This window comes from Salvia splendens, chromosome 11, assembly GCF_004379255.2.
Source record: "Salvia splendens isolate huo1 chromosome 11, SspV2, whole genome shotgun sequence".
Lineage (NCBI taxonomy): Eukaryota > Viridiplantae > Streptophyta > Magnoliopsida > Lamiales > Lamiaceae > Salvia > Salvia splendens.
The window spans coordinates 30,727,540-30,746,908 of NC_056042.1; the positions used below are offsets into that span (position 1 = coordinate 30,727,540).

Here is a 19,369-nt window from a genome sequence, read left to right on the forward strand (position 1 = left end):
AACATTTCATAATATCTTTTAAGGTTCATCAACTATAAGTTAATATCAATTCAACTACTTTTTAGCTATTTTCAATATTTTCATGACCAAAGTACCCTTAAGGCCAATGAGGACAATTCAATCTATTTGCTCTCTCATTTTCATTAAAGTATGTAATTTGGGATAGTTGATGTAAAAAAAAGATGTTCCCTCTAATTTTAATTTCAAAATAAAAATATCTTAATAATATTAATATTCTATTATTATTAATTATTTACGTTTAGGTTTACTTATTTGTAATATTTTAAATCATTGTACTATATTTAATATTAATAGTGAAATAACTTAGATATAAATATGCGTAAACATTATACTTATACAATATTTGTATATAAAAGTAGTTTAATTTATTAGATGAAATATTAATTTTTCAATCTTAAAGCTATACATAAAATATGTTATTTTTAAGTGCAATACAAAATTGATGATTAAAAATAAATTAAAATTTATTAACATACATGGAATGTTAAATAATTCAAAGAGCTAAGTTTTATTTTATCTACTCTTATGTAGTAATTGTAGTCTAAAAAAATTAGTTAAAATTATCAGTAATTAATTTAATAAATAAGACAATGACATTCTTAATTGAATATATGATTAATTTGAATCTATAATTGTTTAATTAAACAAAGGATCCATAGCTGCTATCAATTGATTAATTTAAACCTACAAATTTACACGACCTTCAACAACTACGATTGGATTGAACTCATTCTTTCCGGCAAAATGAAGCTGCATTCAACTCCTCCGGTCCACGGCGGCGCTACCGAAATGCCGGAGCTACAAAAGGATTGATAAAATTTGCTAATGATTGGTAGTTTCTAGTACGAAATTTTGCAGGCCGCTGCGTCGCCGGCGCTGTAGAGCATGATTAATCGGTCGCAGAAGCGGCGGAGCTCCGAACGGAAAATTCCCATACTTGACGTGCCAGACGACGCCGTTTCCTTGTTCATTCAGTTTCTTTATTCGTACGGGTTAGTACAGATTTGATACAGATTTAAATATCGCTTTGATTTTCTATTCGAATTGATTTTTGAAAAAAAAAGAATCGATAAGAATTGCACGAAACTTCTGCAGATGTGCTTCAGCTTGCAACACTGTAGATGATCTTCACCTCAAATGCATGAACATGCTCTCGACAAATTTCAAGGCGCTTCAGGAAACCGAAGGCTGGAAGTTCATACAAAATCACGACCCCTTTCTCGAGCTCCAGATCTGGCAATCCATCGATAAATCTGAGTCGGTACACACCCTACCCTATGAATACATTTCTTCATCAAAAACTGCTCTAGATATGTTTTTTTCTCATTGGTTTCTTACATGGAATAGATGAAGAAGAGGACAAGGAGGCATAGAGAGGAGCGGAGTTTGTATATATAGAGCTAAGTGAGGCTATGTCCTGCCTTGAAAATATATGCGATATGGATCTGAGCGGAGAAAAGGGGCCTTGCAGCAAGTTCTCGACTTGCCACGGCCCCCAGCTTCTGATCAAGCACGTTGGTGGCTGCAAGAAGCGGGTTAACAGAGGGTGTTTGCGCTGTAAACGGATGTGGCAACTCTTTAGGCTGCATTCCTCCATTTGTGACCATTATGATGAATGCAGAGTTCCTCTATGCAGGTAATATTTGTTATCTTCAATAGACACACTCATTGTTCATTTTATTATCATTGAGCTTTTTCTTTCATGTGTAGAAACTTTTGCGTATATTTTGAAATCTTGTCAGATTTACCATTTGGTACCACAACTAGCGCCGATCCCATACTCTTGACTGAGGCAGTGAGATATTATATCCAGGTGGTCTAGTTGATAAAACAGTATTTATAATTCGTGGAAAGATGAAGAGCACAGGAAAAGAGGGATACGATTCTATCCTGTCTGAAGGCGATGTTTGCGGAGAAGAACTACTTACCTGGTGCCTCGAACATTCTTCTTTTAGTAAAGGTAAAAACCCAAATCACCGCTTGTTTTTTGTAGCACCCATTTTCCACTTATATTTCACTCATAATACGTTGTGTTTGTTTATTCATAATCTTCAGATAGAACGAGTATCAGATTTCCACAACACAGGCTGTTGAGCGACAGGCAGGTAACTTGCTTAACAAACGTCGAAGCCTTTGTATTAAGAGCTGCTGATTTTGAAGAAGTCGCGGGTCTCTTGATAAGATTCTTGAATAATCCACTCATTCAGAGCGTCATAAGGTAACTTTTATTTGTAGCCCTTCCAAGAAAAAGCCTAAAAGTGGGTCTATAAATGAATGGAGGAATAAAAAAGCCTCTGATTCTGATCTCAGTATGAACAGAGATTTCTTTTTTGAAAGTGAGACTGACAAAGAAATCACCCAACTATAACCCATTTTGCAATTCCAACGCTACTTTCAAAAGGTTATTCCTCTAGCTTGAGCCTTTTTTATATATAAGTTCTATAGTTCTCGTCTTGCATTCAAGGGGGCTGTACGCAAGTTGTCCGGGAGTCGATAACCTATTGGAGTCGAACGGAGATACACTTTAAAGGCACATCACATAGTGCTTCTTGTTTCCTCCTTCGATATCTCCCATAAATTCAATTGTTGATTCTCTTGTTGCAGGTATGAATCACCTCATTGGCGTGGAATCGCAGCTAGACGAATCCAACTAGCGTGGAGACACAGAAGGAAGCAAACAAATCAAGTAGGTTCCTCAAGGTGACCGCACAACTTGCCATCTCGGTGACTCGCTTTTATTTTACTACTCCGACAACTATCCACAATTAAGTGTATGATATTATTGCGGTGATGAGTAAGAGTATTGTATCCCACGGAGACTAAATGTATCAACTTAACTGCCATAAACCAATTTCAATTGATACTATCTAGACAATCAAAAATGAGTTTTTGGTTCTATTTCTACGAAACACAAGCACAATGTAACTAGATCAAAATAAATAAACAATGATGAGATGTGATGATGCGGAGAAATGCAGAACTTGAGTATCCAATGCACAATTCTAAGCTCTCATCCAATTAATTCTTATTACCTTTAGATGTTTATAGGATTATTAAGTCAATCGCTTAGCTAGTTAAACCTCCTTCCCTCCTTCCGATATGAGAAATTCGTAGATTAGGCATTATGGTTCGATGCTAGAGTAAGCTAACTAATATGATTTGATTCTCATAGTATACTTTATACTAATAATATACTATTATACACGCATGAAATATTAAAAGATGGTTCCGATTTTTGTATACAGTAGGTCAGATATTACCACATACTTAAAGAGAAAATTAAATTGAAAAGCACATAGCAAGTTGATAAATAGCTGCGGCCTACAAAAAAGGTCTGCACCTTTTCAAATGAAAATCCTTTACCTACCCATATTTTTTCAGCCTATTTGTTGGGTAAATAATTCATGGGCTCAAATTGTCAGCCTCAATAATATTGCGTCCTCTATTACAAAAAAACTTAATAAGAAAGGTAGCTTACGAGTTAGCTATAAGTCACATCAATATTATTTTAGTTGATATTTTATTGGTTCATTGTAAAGATCCTGAAAATGTGAGTCATGTGACAATACAATATGATATAATACTGTCGCAAATTATGTGGACTCTAGTTAATCTAGTCGATAAAGACTCGTTTAGATTTTAGAAAACAAAAAATAAAAAGAAAATTCATATAAAAACAATGAGGTCTATGAATCTAGTTAGTGATCTAGGGATAAAGTGATTAATGTTCGAGACAAAAAGTCAAACTTAAGTTCAAGTCTACAATGTGCTATTTAAATTTAGAGTGATTGAAAATAATTGTAAAAGGTAAAATAAAACTTTATAATTTTTACTTTAAATTAATAACTTAGGAAATATGGAGTAATATGTCATGCAACATATGATTTCGCCAAATCTATATGACTATATCTGTATATATTAAATGGGAGTTTTAGAAAAAAATAATAAGAGTATCATTATATACTTTTTTAATAAAATTAAGAAAGTGAAAATGTTTTATTTATTTTTGTGATAATAAGGGGAAGTGGAATTGAGATTTTTTTGATATTAACAAGAATATCATTATATATTTTTTGATAAATTTGGAGAAGTGAAAAAATTTAGTTAATTTTTTTTATTAATAATTTAAAATTAGTGTGAATACAATAAAATCGATCGTGCATCTCGTGGATTTGTGACACATAAAATCAATGGTAGACATTTAAAGTTAATTCAAGAATTTTACAATAGCTCGGTTTTAAAAAGGTTAATTTATGGTTCCTTTTTATAACAAAGTTTCTTTTTCTTTAAGCTGGGATGAACAACTTTATTTTTTCTTGCTACCAAATTACTAATTTCTGAAATCCACCTTATATAAATAAAATCACAATCGATATTTTTCCAATCGATAGAGCAATCAATCTATGTAATTTAATTCGGTAATTTGCTTGTATAACTTGTACTACTATTAATTTACATATTCCATTTTTCTCTTTTCCTACATGTCTATAAATACATGCTTCATTTCAATTGTTCATTTCACAGCTCTTTTTTCTCTTTTCTCCAACAAAAAACAAATCCTTCAAATTTCAAGCCTTCAAGTTTGGAAGCTCGAATCGAACCATCGCACTACAAATTTACACGATCTTCAACAAATACGATTGAATTAAACTCATATTTCCTGAAAAATGGAGCTGCATTCAACTCCTCCGATTCACGGTGGCGCTACCGAAATGCCGCAACCCGATGTCCATGTCGTCACCTCCACTGGTTTACTCATTTCCGCACACTCTAAATTTCTGGTACTCTCTCTCTCCTTCTCTAGCTAGACTCGTAAATCGTCCAAATTTGTAGAGTATTTCACAATAGTTGATCTCCTAAATCTGGATGCATTTGGATTCTGAATAAAAGGATTGATAAAATATGCTAATGATTGGTAGTTTCTACGAAATTTTGAAGGCTGCTGCGTCGCCGGTGCTGGAGAGCATGATTAATCGGCCACAGAAGCGGCGGAGCTCCGAACGGAAAATTCCCATACTTGGCGTGCCAGACAACGCCGTTTCCGTGTTCATTCAGTTTCTTTATTCGTACAGGTTAGTTTCGGTCACGCAAAACGTGGCCAGTTATTATTTAATTGAGATACTCAATCTTAATTATTTATAGTATTGACATTTCTCATGATTGAAATCCCAATAGTCTTGGAACAACTTGAATAATATAACTACTAGTACTAGTACTATTTAATTTTTATAATTTACTGGCACTATTGGGTTTGACTAATTAAGACATAATTAATTTTCGTTCGATTACCTACATTGTTAGTTGATCATCAATCACATGCTCGTCTACTTTATTATATTTTGATACAGACTTCAATTTCGCTTTAATTTTCTATTGGATTTGCTTTCTAAATATAAAAAATGATCAAGACGAATTGCATGAAATTTTAGAATCAAATCCGAAACTGAATTTCGTTGTAGTCATTTTTTATTATATGTTAATTAAAACAATTTCCAGATGCGATGAAGAACAGCTGAAGAAGTATGCAATTCATTTGCTTGCATTGTCACATGTATACTTGGTGCCACAGCTAAAGCAGAGATGTACAAGGGCGTTGGTTGAGCATCTCACCATTGAGAATGTGGTGGATGTGCTTCAGCTAGCAAGACTATGCGATGCCCCCGATCTTCACCTCAAGTGCATGAACATGCTGTCGAAAAACTTCAAGGCACTTGAGAAGACCGAAGGCTGGAAGTTCATACAGAATCACGACCCCTTTCTCGAGCTCCAGATCTTGCAATCCATCGATGAATCTGAGTCGGTACACACCCTACCCTATCAATACATCTCTTTATAAAAAACTGGTATAAATATGTTTTCTGTCTCATGGAATAGATGAAGAAGAGGACAAGGAGGCGTAGAAAGGAGCGCAGTTTGTATATAGAGCTAAGTGAGGCTATGTCCTGCCTCGAACATATATGCTCCGAGGGTTGCACTGGTGTTGGCCCACGTGATATGGATACGAGCAAAGAAAAGGGGCCTTGTAGCAAGTTCTCGACTTGCCACGGCCTCCAGCTTCTGATCAAGCACGTTGGTGGCTGCAAGAAAAGGGTTAACGGAGGGTGTTTGCGCTGTAAACGGATGTGGCAGCTCTTTAGGCTGCATTCCTCCATTTGTGACCATCATGATGAATGCAGAGTTCCTCTATGCAGGTAATATTTGTTATCTTCAATAGACACACTCAGTGTCCAATTTATTATCGTTGAGCTTTTTCTTTCACCTGTAGAAATTTATGTGTATATTGTGAAATCTTGTTAGATTTATTACTTGTATTTGGTACCACAACTAGCCCCGGTCCCATATTCTTAACTGTTGCCATTTGCCCCTCAAAAACTTATAGTCATTACCTTTCTTCTCAATCACAAAAGCTATGATGAATAAAGACATACATGTATGGTCATTGTCACATTTGTCTCCTAAAGTGTGCCTTTCTTCCAAAGTAATGGTAGCGACGAGTCATTTTTTGATTCGTGATGGCTTAGCTCGATGTTTTTATCCTTGACCAGCGACGTACCAACTAGCGTATGACTTTTTACCCTAGGAAAGACGTTAGGGTCGCGCTGGGTCATCCTTCGGATGTTGATGCTCATCCGAGATCGTTTCATGACTTGACCAAATTGAGGTTGTTCATGTGGGAATTTATTAGGACCAGTTCTCTCACATCATACATAGAATGTGGATTAAACTTCAATTTTATGTTTGTTTGTTGATTGCCAATAATTTGTCTTTGTTCTTGATATATTCTTGGTAAATATTCGACCGGGCTTAATGCGTGTTTTCACAGAAAGTTCAAGTCGAAGGAGGTGCGGGATGGGAGAGAAAGTGATGAGCTATGGAGATTGCTTGTGAGGAAGGTAGCATTGGCTAAAGCTATAATGTCTCTCCCAAAGAGGAAACGAGAAGAGGAGCCAAGAGAAGTGATGAACTATCAAAAATTGAGTGGCTTAAAATTTTGAAATCTACAATTAAAAGTTGGAACTCTTTATGTCTCTCAAGTTAATATATTTGATGTCCCAAAAAGTTTAATACAGTTCATTAATTCAAGAACATGATCCATATTCTGCATTATATTAACCTTTCAAACAAATTTAATTTACCAAAAAACTACATTTCCTTTATACAGAGGGAGCTTTAATATTGTATTTTATCTACTCAAATCATATCTATAAGCTATTGCATAAAATAGAAGTTGACATGTTATCAAAATTTTGATGCTGTCCTGTATTAATGGAGGAATGATATACTACATATCTTACATGAACTCTTTATATAAGCACCATTTCATGTTTCAAATATCATATAACTAAATTTGAGCGTTCATTTAGTTTCGGTGATAGTGAACTTCAATTTACAAATAATTAGCGTATAAAAATTTAAAGACGGTTAGAAACAAGGATCCCAATGATTAAAAGCCAAGTAATAAACTCTTGCGTCATCAAAGACAAAGAAGAAAATGACAAAATCCACTCATAGTCTTCATTTTATTTTCTTATTAAATATTGCAGGAATCTTGTATACAAATGGAAGTGGACATAATCATGGATTGAGTGTTTCACGAGTCTCAAAGTCCGATCTTGTAGATGTAATGTAGTAACTTATAGTTAATAGTCGAGACCCATATGGTAATAATTAAATTACTAGAAGATTATGATATATTTCTTAATTACACTTGACGAGCGATAACAACAATTTAACAAGTACTGGTAAAGTAGTACTCCTTATCCTTTATTAGGGTTCGAGCTTACAATAACCAAATTATTGTTTGAGTTCATATCTCAAGATGGCCATTTTGATAATGTAAAGATGATGTAGCTATTATGACTTCTAAAGAAAATAGATATACTGCCTTTGTGAGCAGAATAATGTTCAATTTTGTTATTGAGAAATATCACAATTTAAAGTTTTATTTATATTTTTCATAAAATAAATGAATCTCATACTCCATTAAATTATTAATATTCTATTGTAAAACTTGTATACATAAAAATTGGACATATGTCTCATTAATTTTATGAATTCAACACTAATTATATACGACCAGACTTAAACTCCTACTTAAAAAATACTTCATCCGTATGTGAATAGGAGTCCCGTTTTTTCATTTTAATCCGTCCGCGAATAGAAGTCTCAGTTCACTTTACCATGAATGATAATAAGGTCTCACATTCCACTAACTCATTCTACTCATATTTTATTTAAAACTAATATATAAGTAAGATTCATATTCTAATAACTTTTTCCCACTCACTTTTCTTAACATTTCTTAAAATTTGTATCACCAAAAAATGAAACTTTTAATGGCGGGTAGAAGGAGTACGACTGACCATAAAAAGAAAGTAGGATTCACTGTTACACGCTTTTAATTATTACTTTAATCAAACGTAATCATAGCTGTGGGCAGTTAATCTATTATTAAGCGTAAATAAAGATTTCAAACATTTGATAAGTTTCATGTTAGTGAAGAGAGCATCTTTGTTGGAAAGTAGCACTATGTGGCAGGCAGGCGACAACATGAAAATGAAACACGACTAAGTCGGTTGGTTGAGTCAATTTTTTGAAACTTTCTTGAGCATATTAATTTCTTCTTCTTCTTCTTCGCATAAATACAACTAGTATTTTCTAGTGCTACATTCAGTCCCGGCTTTCCCATTTGCTTGCAATTACTAAACAATTGCCATGTTGAATTTGAACATGGATTATTTTATTAGTCACCTTTCAAGATCACTGAGCTGAAAGTGGTAAAGTAAGGTTTTATCTTTCGTTGTTGTTTCCTTTCAATTTCCTTTGATGGACGTGGGAAAAAGGCTGGTCTTTCTCTGCTTTTTCCTCGCATGTCTTATTCTAAGATTGTATTTTGGAAAGTGGGGTTGATTTAGCTTCTTGACATGTGTGTGTGAAATTGAATTCTTGCTCGCATCATTTTTCATTAACTGAAAAGTTACTTCATTTGTTGGCTCTTTGTTTGTTTGTGTGAATTTTAATTGGTGGGGAAGTGTATTGCTTTGGATAGTATCCGACAAAGGTAATCTATGCTCCCCTCTCTCTTATGTTGCGATTTGTGAGTGGATTTTGTGTATTTAGCTTATATATGTGGATGAAACTATGGCCTCTGAAAAGTAATTTTTTAGAGGCTGGTTGTTGAATTCTTGCTCATAGATTTTTTGATTAACTGAAAACTTACAGCATTTGTTGTTGTTGTTGTTGTTGTTTTACTATTGTGTGTCAATTTTGGTTGAGAGGTCTATTTCTTTGAAAAATCTCTAGGAAAGGTAATATATTCTTCTCTCTCTCATGTTGCTATTTGTGGATGGAATTTGTTGATTTTGGGAAAGATTGATGGAGAATTAGAAAACAGAAAGGAAAGAATAAGAGTAATTTCTGTTTGCAGGTGTATTTGAAGCAATGGATGCTTCATCGAGAGATGAAGCACCTATGCTGCCAGCTACATATTTACAGTCTGATAATGGCGGCTCCTCTACAAGAAGAGGGATTTCTGGTAGGACGAGGAGTGTGTCAATGTCTTTCGCTACGGAGTCTCCACATCCATCTGAATACCAGCAAAATCTAGTTGGCTTCACTGGCCCTTTGAGGGCTGTGAAGCAAAATTCTCAAGTACAGATGAGTGGTCCGTTAAATCCTAACCGGAACAACGAGCTAGTCTTTAGGCCTCCTCAGACAGCTGCTGAGGCTGAGAATCGGGCCAGGAATGGAGATGGGGACTACGTGGGGAAGAATGAGCACCTCTGGAGGTCTGGGCAGCTCGGAAAGTGCAGTGACCCCTACTGCACAGCTTGCCCCATGTTCTATGATGCTAAGGGGCAGCAGAAGCCGTCAAGGACAACAGCGATGATTGATGCTAAGGTATTACTGTTTGTTGCATTCATGGCCTTTTTGTACTTATCAGTTTGTGGAGAGTATATGTGAGTGCTTGGTTTATGAGGGTGTTAGCAATGATTGAGTGGTTACTGATGAATTCAGTGAGAGGTCTGCCTCAGAATAGATGGGGAAATTGTATTGAATATTCAAATTAGATGCCAAATATTTTAAAATAGTGTCATTTTTGTATCCTGGCTTGTGCAATTTTAGTTTTTAACAATTCTTGCATTGAATTGTGGTATTGAGGTCAATGATTTCTTTGCTTACATGACATCAATGGAAATGAATACTTTTAGCTTTGAAATAACTAAAACAAAGAGATATGTCTTGTGCTGCTGTGTTTGCTCACATCCCCTTCAGTTATGGTTCTTCAGTGCGATTTCAGAGACTGGATTGGTACTGAGATTATGCCAATTATAATACTTTTGTTTGGCGTAGATTTATTTTTGTAAAATGGTTTTCTTGGCATTTCTTTCGGTAGTGGACTACTAAGTCTTATAAATTTGGAGTTCTCCATAATGGTAAAAAAGTCTCATTTATGAGTTTTTGGTGTTTTCGTGGCAAATTTGTTGGTATTTTCTATGTGCTTTATCTTTTTCTGCTAACAAGTTCAGGCATTGCCCTCATAGTGTGTGACCCTCTTTTGCAGTATCGCAATATGTTCTATGGCGATGCACAAAGTTGGGCAAAGAGAATGCGTTCGCGTTTTCTTTCTTATATTCCTGGGGTTATTAATCCTCATGCAAAACTCGTTCAGTGGTGGAACAAGTTCTTCGTTATCTTTTGCATTGTCGCGTCATTTCTCGACCCATTTTTCTTTTTCCTATTGTTTATGCGCAAGGTATGCTTCTTAGAGTTTGTTGTTCATGTTTCCATTTTTTTGTGGCTGTGATCTCCTTGTCAATACTATCACCCCTATATGTTTTACATAATACAATTCTTATTGAATGTTTTATGTATCAATAAAGAATGTGAACAAACTCAGTTACAATTGACTTAATTTGACCATCATCCTGCAGGATTACAACTGCGTCGCATTACTTAAGCCTAAGACACGAGAATTTCTCATCTTAAGGACCATTACCGACTGCGTTTATATAATGCATATCCTCCTTCAGGTATAAGGCTCAATATCACCCTGCTTTGAAGCATTTCCTCTTGCCTTTTCAAATGTATACCAATTTTTATTTATTTTTTAAATGCAGAAAAAGGTGTCTTTCATTTTGAGTGGTACTTATATAATGCATGTGATGATTTTTATCTTTCCCTCATTTTAGAATAAGCCAGTTGTCCGTCTAATGCTGACTAGCAGAAGTAGGGTTGGTATTTGAACAATCACATCAACTGTTACAAAAATGGGCACGTATGATCGAAATCGCACTTCAATGTGATTTCTGGTACTTTTTTCTGAGCATGTTTTACAAGTGAAGGTGCGTTGTCATTTTGCAGTTCAGGCTAGCTTATGTTGCTCCTGAAACAAGAGTTGCAGGGTCTGGCGATTTAGTTGACGATCCTAAGAAAATTGCCTGGAATTATTTCACGACATACTTTCCTGTTGATCTAGTTGTTGTACTTCCCATGCCACAGGTGTGCCTTTGCCATCTGTGTTGGATTTTTACCTTTTCTTCCATAATTTTACTTTCAACCAGCTCTACTATGGAGTACCATTATGCAACAGAGAGTCTCTTCTATTGTTCTCGTATTCCATGAATTACATGTACTACTTTGCAAGCACCTCTCAAGCTTGATGTCTACTAAAATCGACTCCTCTGTGTTCCTGTAGATTATTTTAATATTTTTCTTACCACACTCTGCCTCGTCACCTGGAAACGAAATTATAAAATATGTCCTTCCATCGGCAATTCTCGTTCAGTATATACCAAGGCTGAGCAGATTCTTACCTTTGGTTGCTGGTTTTTCCCCAACTGGCTTCATTTTTGAGTCAGCCTGGGCGAATTTCCTCATGAATCTTCTCACGTACATTTTGGCGAGCCATGTGGTTGGCTCATGCTGGTATCTTCTTAGCATACAGGTTCGATCTTTCATTTCAGAGCGCTATCCCTCATTTTGGAAACATTTCTCACCTGATTTCTGTCGATTTACTCGTGCAGAGAGTCAATAAGTGCCTTCAAGATGTATGTGACAGGAACAAAACCAGTAACTGTATGAAATACCTCAGCTGTAATCATAATTATGAGAAGAGGTTTGCAGACATTCCGGACTGGAATGACTGGAAAAATAATGAAAATGCAAGTGCTTGTTTTACGAAAGACGGTTTTGACTTCGGGATATGTGAAGCTGCTGTCAATCTGACCACCCACAAGGACATTTTCGATAGATACTTGTATTCACTCTTTTGGGGGTTCCAGGTAACTTAGTTCTACACGTGTTTTTTGTTTATGTCGTTTCCTTAATAATCTGCCTTCACGGCCTATAAAAAATCCGTGTTGTGATTGTTTATGAAGCAAATTAGTACGCTAGCTGGGAATCAGGAGCCGAGCTACATGCCTCTCGAAGTTGTTTTCACCATGTTCATAATAGGGATTGGTCTGCTGCTTTTCGCTCTTCTGATTGGGAATATGCAGAACTTTCTGCAGGCACTTGGACGCAGGTGCACACTCGACTGAAATGACATGATAATTGTATAATATACGGATTTCGTATCTTTATTCTCTAGTTTCCCAGTCACTTTGTGCTTAAGTGGAGTTAATCATTCAAGTGCTCGTAGAAGAAAATTCTTTGGGACTAAGTAATGACATTTTTTTTCCTTCAGGAGGTTAGAAAAGTCTTTAAGAGGCCGCGATGTTGAACAATGGATGAGCCATCGTCGCTTACCTAAACATCTTCGAAGGTTCCATATTCTTTATCTTTCTTTCTTATGATCATTGCTGATTGTTTCATTTTTTTTTTTTTTTTTACCCTTCGTAATTTACCTTTTAGCCTCATGTTTATTGCAAGTAGTGAACGTCGTATTTTCCAAGTTGCATTCGCAATAGGTTACATCCGGGTTCTTACGTGTGTCTTGAACAACTTGACAACAAACTGCAGTAGTCTCTTAAATAGCTTCAAAATATTCCAATTGTAAAATCACAATTGGAGCTAGAAACTATATGTATGACCTAATTGAGCAGATGTGTATGTGTTTGTTCCCTTGCAGGCAAGTCCGAGCTGCAGAACGCTTCAACTGGGCAGCAACTAGGGGTGTAAACGAAGACTCGCTGATAGAGAACTTGCCAGAGGACCTTCAACGAGAAATTAGGCGCCATCTCTTTAAGTTCGTCAAGAAAGTAAATTCTCAAACATATTTATCAGAGATTTCTTAGTTAGCAGTAATATCAAACGCCATTAACAGGTACGGATTTTTCAACTTCTCGATGAACCTGTCATTGATGCTATACAAGAGAAGCTGAAGACAAGATCCTACATCAAAAACACTAAGATACTATATCCGGGTGGTCTAGTTGATAAAATAGTATTTATAATTCGTGGAAAGATGAAAAGCACGGGAGAAGATGGCAACGATTCTATCCTGTCTGAAGGCGATGTTTGCGGAGAAGAACTACTTACCTGGTGCCTCGAACATTCTTCCGTCAGTAAAGGTAAAATCTCAAGCCTCCCACTTTCCATTTTCCACTTCTTTTTAGTCAGCTAGCTTTTATCTCTCGTATTTTTACGTCACATCTTATATTTCACTCATAATACGTCGACGTCGTTTTCGTTTATTCATAATCTTCAGATGGAACGAGTATTAGACTTCCACGACACGGGCTGTTGAGCGACAGGCAGGTAACTTGCTTAACAAACGTCGAAGCCTTTGTATTACGAGCTGCTGATTTTGAAGAAGTGGCGGGTCTCTTCACAAGATTTTTGAAGATTCCACTCGTTCAGGGCGCCATAAGGTAACTATGACCCATTTTGCAATTTCAATGCTACTTTCAAAAGGTTATTTCCTTTTTCAAGTCTAGCTTCAGCTCAACTGCTATAGAAGCTCAAGCATAAGGTCGTGGAAACTCTAAATGACCAAAGCTCGAGCTCATATATATGAGTAGCGGATATATGAAGAAAGAAATTCGGGGGACTCCATTGTTATTTAAATATGAAGTCATTTCAAGTTCAATACACGCCTCGTCTTGCTGCCTTGTTGAAACAGAACTAAATGAAATACAGTTTAAAGACACATCATATAGTGCTTCTTGTTGCCTCCTTTGACATCTCCCGTCGTTGATTCTCTTGTTGCAGGTATGAATCACCGCATTGGCGTGGAATTGCAGCTAGACGAATCCAACTAGCATGGAGACACAAAAGGAAGCAAACAAATCGAGTTGATTCAAGTCAAGTAGGTTCCTCAAGGTCACCGCACAACTTGTCATATCGGACTAGAAGCAAGCGTAAATATTAGACATACTCTAGGTTCTACAAGATAGATTCATGTTCTTGTAACGGATTCTAGCCAATTGAAAGGAGCTTCTGGCCGACCGAGAGTTGCACGATCTGCTTGGCTCATGGCTTTCTTATCCTCTCGGCCTTGTTTGATAGCACGTTTGAGTATACTTTACTCGATGATCGATCTGCTCTTCCACTCTGTAGGAGCCATTTTGTGTAGGACAGTTTTGTATGTTAGGACGTTCCAAAGTTTTTTTCTGTATAAAGTAAGCATGGATCTAGAAGGGTTACAGAAACAAATTTTATGTTGATTATTTTTATATAGATATCTTTTTTAACTACTGGCAATCTAGTTTCAAGCCTCTGGCTGTTGCCTCAAAGTTGAGAGTATACATCATTTTTTATCAACAATCAGCCATGTGATATTATTCTTTGCGACCCAAAATATTTGCTCAGTTATTCTTGTAAATTTTCAATAAAAGCTCAATACCACATAAAGAGTAAACCAAAGACCAAAAAGTTTATTTCGTTGTGCAGCTTATAATAAGTAAACACTACTATCTGGAACACCACTAAAAAATTGATAACATAACTCCTAGTAAACAAGGCCTAAATCCTACCAACGGTTGATGTTTTTTTCTTTCTTTAAGAAACAAAAAAATATATATATACCATACTATAACACCGTCAAAATTAGAGCTTATGTTGCAAGGAAAAATATACCACAAGTAGCCTAGTTGTTGATCAATGTAATGCTAACTCAAAAAATCCCTGCATCTGCAAACATCAGAAATTCATAAGTGGAGATCAAAGGAAACATAAGTTGAAAAGCAAAAGCCATAAGCAAGATCAAGTATACCATCCTCGTTTGCCTCGTCCTCCATGTTAAAGTCATCTTCATCGTCATCAACGTATTCACCCTGTAAATTGCATATGTATTAGCTACAGTTCATATAATTCTAATCCAGGGGAATATATCTCAAACAAATCAACAGAAACTTAACTGAGTGAATAATTTGAAAAACAAGCATTCACAAGATTGTCAGATGTTGAATTAGCAGAAAAATAAGGTTTATGGTGAAAATTATGTAAGTTGAGTGAGATGCACGAGGTCAGCAATATACCTTCGTATAATCATTGTCATCACTAAATTCTTCATCTTCTTCATTTTCCTCCTCTTCGTTTTCTTCTTCAGTTCCCTAAAAGTACATATTCCATAGACAAAAAAAAGATGAAAACAATGATCAAAATGACATAGTAAAAGCACAAGAAGTAAGACATACTTCGAGTAACTCAGATGAAGTAAACGGTAAAAATAATTCAGTTGAGATATGAAAATTTACCTTTCGCTTTTCCTCAAGCTTCTCAAACTGATCAAGTTTGTTCAAGTCTGTTATAATCAATTCAAATTTTCATTACTCACCAGCGCATTTTTGAAAATAAAATTCAAATGGAAAAAAGTGCTCACAAATAGGGCAGATTTAAGCGACATCCATGATTATGATGATCGTCAACAAATAACAATATTAATTCTTGTGAACTTATTACCTATTTCATTGTCCCACTTGACTCTCTTGAAAGTCTGCTGTCCACCTGTTTACGTGAAAGAATATATGAGATACATGAGACGAAGAAAATTCACGGGGCAATCTGAAAATTGATGCTACTAACTAAGACAGCTGTTTAATATACAAACAGAACATCGACCTCTGACTAGTTCTGCAGGCATATGATCTTTGTCCATCATTATTAAGTGATGGAGTGGTTGCTTAACAGTTGTTGCCTGCAATTTCTTATCCGAGTACCTCTCTATGTCTAGTTTTTGCGTTTCTGCAATAATTTATAGAGACATATCAGACCAACTGAATGCAAGCAACTGCATGAAATAAAAACTCAAAAGACACAATTATTAGTAGCACGTTGACTGCATTGCAAGTTCATTAACAACAAAGCAGGACGACATATTCAGATGAGATATAGCTTTTCCAATTGTCATTTTCAATTTTTATAGCACGCTTTTCTCCATAAAGCCTAAAGCATCATACATAATATCTGCCACAACATACCCAAACAGTAGGATGCTCGGTCAAAACAGATGAAATTTTGTATGTAATTTCTAAGAACACGGTTACACTAAACAATAAGTTTCCATTGAATTGATTATATCTTTTGGTAAAGTTTAAACAAATAGATTCTCAAATCAGGTCTCATAATACATGATTAATAAACATTAGTTATGTAAATCACATTAGAAAAAAATGGGATGAAAACAAATTCACATCCCAGCTATACCTGCCTTTCAAAGTATCATACAAACTCCCCTAATTTGAAATCGGATCATGGCAGAACTGTCCATCAGCAGAGAGCAAAGTGGCAAAAATGATCAGAAATTAGAAAGGGGGAAACGTACTCTGTAGGGTTAGCTTTCTATCTTGGTAATGGTAAGGAGATGTCTCAAAAAAGGTCTGCAGACTCTGTGACCAGGACACAAACTGAGAATACTTCTTTACTTCTTCCACATAATACTTCACAAAGCCTATTGCAATTTCCTATTAATCAATCAATCAATCAATCAAATTCGCCTCCAGATCAAAACTACGCCAGATAACTAAACTGCGTGTATAAAAAGAAAGTAGGATATGTGGCGTTACCGGAAAGAGATCGAAGGGCATTTGCTTGGCTCTAGGAGGCCCTCCATGGCCACGGCCGCGGCCGCCCCCTCTTCCTCTGAATGACATGTATTTTCTGGTCGCCGCAGCGTTTTGAAGAATGAGTCTGGTTAGTGTAAAAGTGGGCGCCCATTATCAATCGTTATTGAAGTCTGATTCTGGATTTCTACATTAACTATGCAAAACAAGTTTTCTTGGGAAAAATCGCATCAAATACTTCAGGCAAATTTGTTCCGAAGCAACTGATCTATCCAGTTTCTGTACAGATTCAGTTTTCCATACATTTATGCAGATTCAGTTTCCTAATGCAATATCTGATCAATTTAACAAAACACATAGTGAAGAGCATACCTGCCATGTTAAATGAATTTATATGAAGAATTAGATCTGTTAAATTCTCTAAAAATTCTGTCCCACATCGACTTGGTGAAGATCCCATCTAATCTATATAAGTGTGGATAACCCTCCTCCTTATAAGGCCTTTTAAGGGGTGAGTGGCCCATTTCTAATAAGAACTATGTTACATTATTTATTGGTTAAATTAGGGTAATATAGGAAAGTGAAGACATTTTTGTAGTTCTAAATAATCAGAGAAGTGGAAGTGAAAAGATTTTAGAAATGAAAAGGTTCTGAAAGCCAAATTGAACATTCATCTCTATAATGGAGCTAAAATGAATCAACAATATCTCTATAAATAGCCCTCAACCAAACTAGAAACGTAAATAGGAGAAAAAAAGATTCAAGAACCATAAGAAGCAAAAAAACGAACGTCACAACAATGATTATAACCATGTAGCAACTACGCTTACAGATAAAGTAACCCCACCTCAAAAAGCAATCCAAAATAACCTCTTCACGCTTGGTTTGGTTGTCCGTCTTCGAACCTCAGATGCGCCACTCCTAGCAGTTAAGCACTTTAACTTAGTTTTAAAACTTGAAAAGTTGAACTAATTCTAACTTTAGAAACTTAAAGCTTTCATTTTAACGTAAACTAAAAAAACATAACAAGGAACCCAAACAAACTAGAAACCATAATCTTCTTTAATCATTACTTACAACCATAATCTCTATCATCAATAGAATCTATCCAATTCCATTAACTTACAACCCACTAGTCAAATTAACAAGCAAACCTCAAACAAAGCATATATCAACATAAATAAATAAATAAAAATATATAACAGATTGTATGATAATCATTTCATGATGTAGAAAAAAGAAAAGAGATAAATCCCCTTTTAGCTTAAAACCTCTATTCTCAACTTTTTAAGCTTAAAAAATTCGACTGCATTACATCATCTTCACGTAATAAACTGAATAAGCTCGGAGGTAACTAGGGGTCAGGCCTTACACCAAATGAAACCTCTAGGTACATAGTTTAATAATAAAAAAGGTGATCTTCAAAATTCCAAGAGATTAGGGAGTTATGACTGTTTCAAAACAGGCTGCCAGTTCATGACAGTTTCTGGCGAATGTTTTCTAAGAATTTTTTAAAATAGCAAATGTTAATGTGATGGCTTGAAATTTTGAAGAGATCTTCCCAAGACCTGATAGTATGCATAAAAATTTTAGAACATATATTCCAGCATGTTAAGGTGGCCGAAACAGATCAGTACAGTAACAACTCATTTCAGATATTCATGTTTGCAATTAGTTTCATAGCCACAACCACTTACACAAATTCACTCCCAACAACTAATTAATAGCCACAACAAGCATAATAATATGAAATCCCCAATTTTAGATTGAGTGCTAAAAATTCTCACTTTCACACACACAACCAAAAGACAAATCTTGAATTCAAAACCACAAACATTAACTTAGGAAGTGATAATCAAAGAAGATTTCAATTTCTATCTTAAATTGCAAGAAATTAGTTTGGGTAAACAAAGCTTTAACCTTTAGTCTCTCAATGGAGTTCGGAGAAGATGGGGAGGAATAAGCTTTGAGCAAAGAGGGGAAGATGAGCTGCTGGCAGCTATACTCGCCGCCGGAGTGGCTGCCGGCGGCGGACAGACGGAGAGTGGTTGCTGGAGAGGGATAACCGGAGAGGGTTTAGGGTTGTAAAAGAGAACAAAGTAATATACCCTTTATTCTCATTTTTTATATTGTTACCCCTTTTGTAGCAGTATTTCTTTAATTATTTATTTTCCTATAACTATCCAAATAAAGATAATAGTATAAAACAATAGAAGATAATCAAATGCAAATTCTAAATATTGTACAAACTTCAAATTATGATCTAGACTATTAAAAACGGTCAACAGATGACAAAATAATAGCAACAGAAAATGTTAACACAGTGTCAACAGTTGATGCTGTTTTGATATTGTGTTAACACTGTGTTGATATTTTCTGTTGCTACTATTTTGTCATCTGTT

The 19,369-nt window shown here is 35.5% G+C and overlaps 3 protein-coding genes and 1 pseudogene across 11 annotated transcripts; 3 read left to right on the plus strand and 1 right to left on the minus strand.

Annotated features, from left to right (window-relative positions):
- The first annotated feature begins 693 nt into the window (after positions 1-693).
- Positions 694-2,919, plus strand: LOC121753826 (annotated as a pseudogene).
- A 1,602-nt stretch (positions 2,920-4,521) lies between these two features.
- Positions 4,522-7,128, plus strand: LOC121753559 (BTB/POZ and TAZ domain-containing protein 1-like). Of its 2 annotated transcripts, none has more exons than XM_042148769.1 (5): positions 4,522-4,802; positions 4,941-5,093; positions 5,518-5,821; positions 5,896-6,212; positions 6,845-7,128. In XM_042148769.1, exons 1-5 carry the CDS (start codon positions 4,747-4,749, stop codon positions 7,014-7,016), a joined length of 1,002 nt encoding a protein of 333 aa, XP_042004703.1. In that variant the 5' UTR covers positions 4,522-4,746; the 3' UTR covers positions 7,017-7,128. The 2 variants fall into 2 exon arrangements, with proteins under 2 accessions (XP_042004703.1, XP_042004702.1); XM_042148768.1 differs by having other exon boundaries at positions 4,529-4,802; positions 4,960-5,093.
- Positions 7,129-8,492: 1,364 nt separating this feature from the next.
- LOC121755160 (probable cyclic nucleotide-gated ion channel 20, chloroplastic) lies at positions 8,493-14,667 on the plus strand. 6 transcript variants are annotated; one of them, XM_042150447.1, is made up of 13 exons: positions 8,493-8,596; positions 9,449-9,921; positions 10,586-10,777; positions 10,956-11,054; positions 11,386-11,523; positions 11,720-11,968; positions 12,048-12,305; positions 12,402-12,547; positions 12,710-12,787; positions 13,094-13,223; positions 13,289-13,535; positions 13,673-13,835; positions 14,176-14,667. In XM_042150447.1, exons 2-13 carry the CDS (start codon positions 9,463-9,465, stop codon positions 14,333-14,335), a joined length of 2,319 nt encoding a protein of 772 aa, XP_042006381.1. In that variant the 5' UTR covers positions 8,493-8,596; positions 9,449-9,462; the 3' UTR covers positions 14,336-14,667. The 6 variants fall into 6 exon arrangements, with proteins under 6 accessions (XP_042006381.1, XP_042006376.1, XP_042006378.1 ...); XM_042150442.1 differs by lacking the exon at positions 8,493-8,596 and adding an exon at positions 8,617-8,803; XM_042150444.1 differs by lacking the exon at positions 8,493-8,596 and adding an exon at positions 8,617-8,798.
- LOC121755161 (mitotic apparatus protein p62-like) lies at positions 14,386-19,066 on the minus strand. 3 transcript variants are annotated; one of them, XM_042150451.1, is made up of 11 exons: positions 18,888-19,066; positions 17,815-17,888; positions 16,971-17,094; positions 16,730-16,868; positions 16,027-16,149; positions 15,868-15,912; positions 15,663-15,709; positions 15,444-15,518; positions 15,179-15,239; positions 15,043-15,096; positions 14,386-14,517 (listed from the first exon to the last, which is right to left on the minus strand). In XM_042150451.1, exons 3-10 carry the CDS (start codon positions 17,055-17,057, stop codon positions 15,080-15,082), a joined length of 594 nt encoding a protein of 197 aa, XP_042006385.1. In that variant the 5' UTR covers positions 17,058-17,094; positions 17,815-17,888; positions 18,888-19,066; the 3' UTR covers positions 14,386-14,517; positions 15,043-15,079. The 3 variants fall into 3 exon arrangements, with proteins under 3 accessions (XP_042006385.1, XP_042006384.1, XP_042006383.1); XM_042150450.1 differs by lacking the exon at positions 14,386-14,517 and having other exon boundaries at positions 14,821-15,096; positions 16,971-17,064; XM_042150449.1 differs by lacking the exon at positions 14,386-14,517 and having other exon boundaries at positions 14,821-15,096.
- Positions 19,067-19,369: the final 303 nt, after the last annotated feature.

What these genes read in the sequence shown, in the direction of transcription:
- LOC121755161 (XM_042150451.1), bottom strand. Translation starts at nt 17,057, where the DNA reads ATGTCATTCAGAGGAAGAGGGGGCGGCCGCGGCCGTGGCCATGGAGGG. An exon ending in TGCCCTTCGATCTCTTTCCG is followed by an intron (nt 16,869 to 16,970) that starts GTAACGCCACAT and finishes ATTGATTAATAG; the next exon opens with GAAATTGCAATAGGCTTTGT. An exon ending in AGCTTGAGGAAAAGCGAAAG is followed by an intron (nt 15,519 to 15,662) that starts GTAAATTTTCAT and finishes ATGTACTTTTAG; the next exon opens with GGAACTGAAGAAGAAAACGA.
- LOC121753559 (XM_042148768.1), top strand. Translation starts at nt 4,689, where the DNA reads ATGGAGCTGCATTCAACTCCTCCGATTCACGGTGGCGCTACCGAAATG. An exon ending in CCATCGATGAATCTGAGTCG is followed by an intron (nt 5,822 to 5,895) that starts GTACACACCCTA and finishes CTCATGGAATAG; the next exon opens with ATGAAGAAGAGGACAAGGAG. An exon ending in TGCAGAGTTCCTCTATGCAG is followed by an intron (nt 6,213 to 6,844) that starts GTAATATTTGTT and finishes GTGTTTTCACAG; the next exon opens with AAAGTTCAAGTCGAAGGAGG.
- LOC121755160 (XM_042150447.1), top strand. Translation starts at nt 9,463, where the DNA reads ATGGATGCTTCATCGAGAGATGAAGCACCTATGCTGCCAGCTACATAT. An exon ending in CAGCGATGATTGATGCTAAG is followed by an intron (nt 9,922 to 10,585) that starts GTATTACTGTTT and finishes CCTCTTTTGCAG; the next exon opens with TATCGCAATATGTTCTATGG. An exon ending in TCCTATTGTTTATGCGCAAG is followed by an intron (nt 10,778 to 10,955) that starts GTATGCTTCTTA and finishes ATCATCCTGCAG; the next exon opens with GATTACAACTGCGTCGCATT.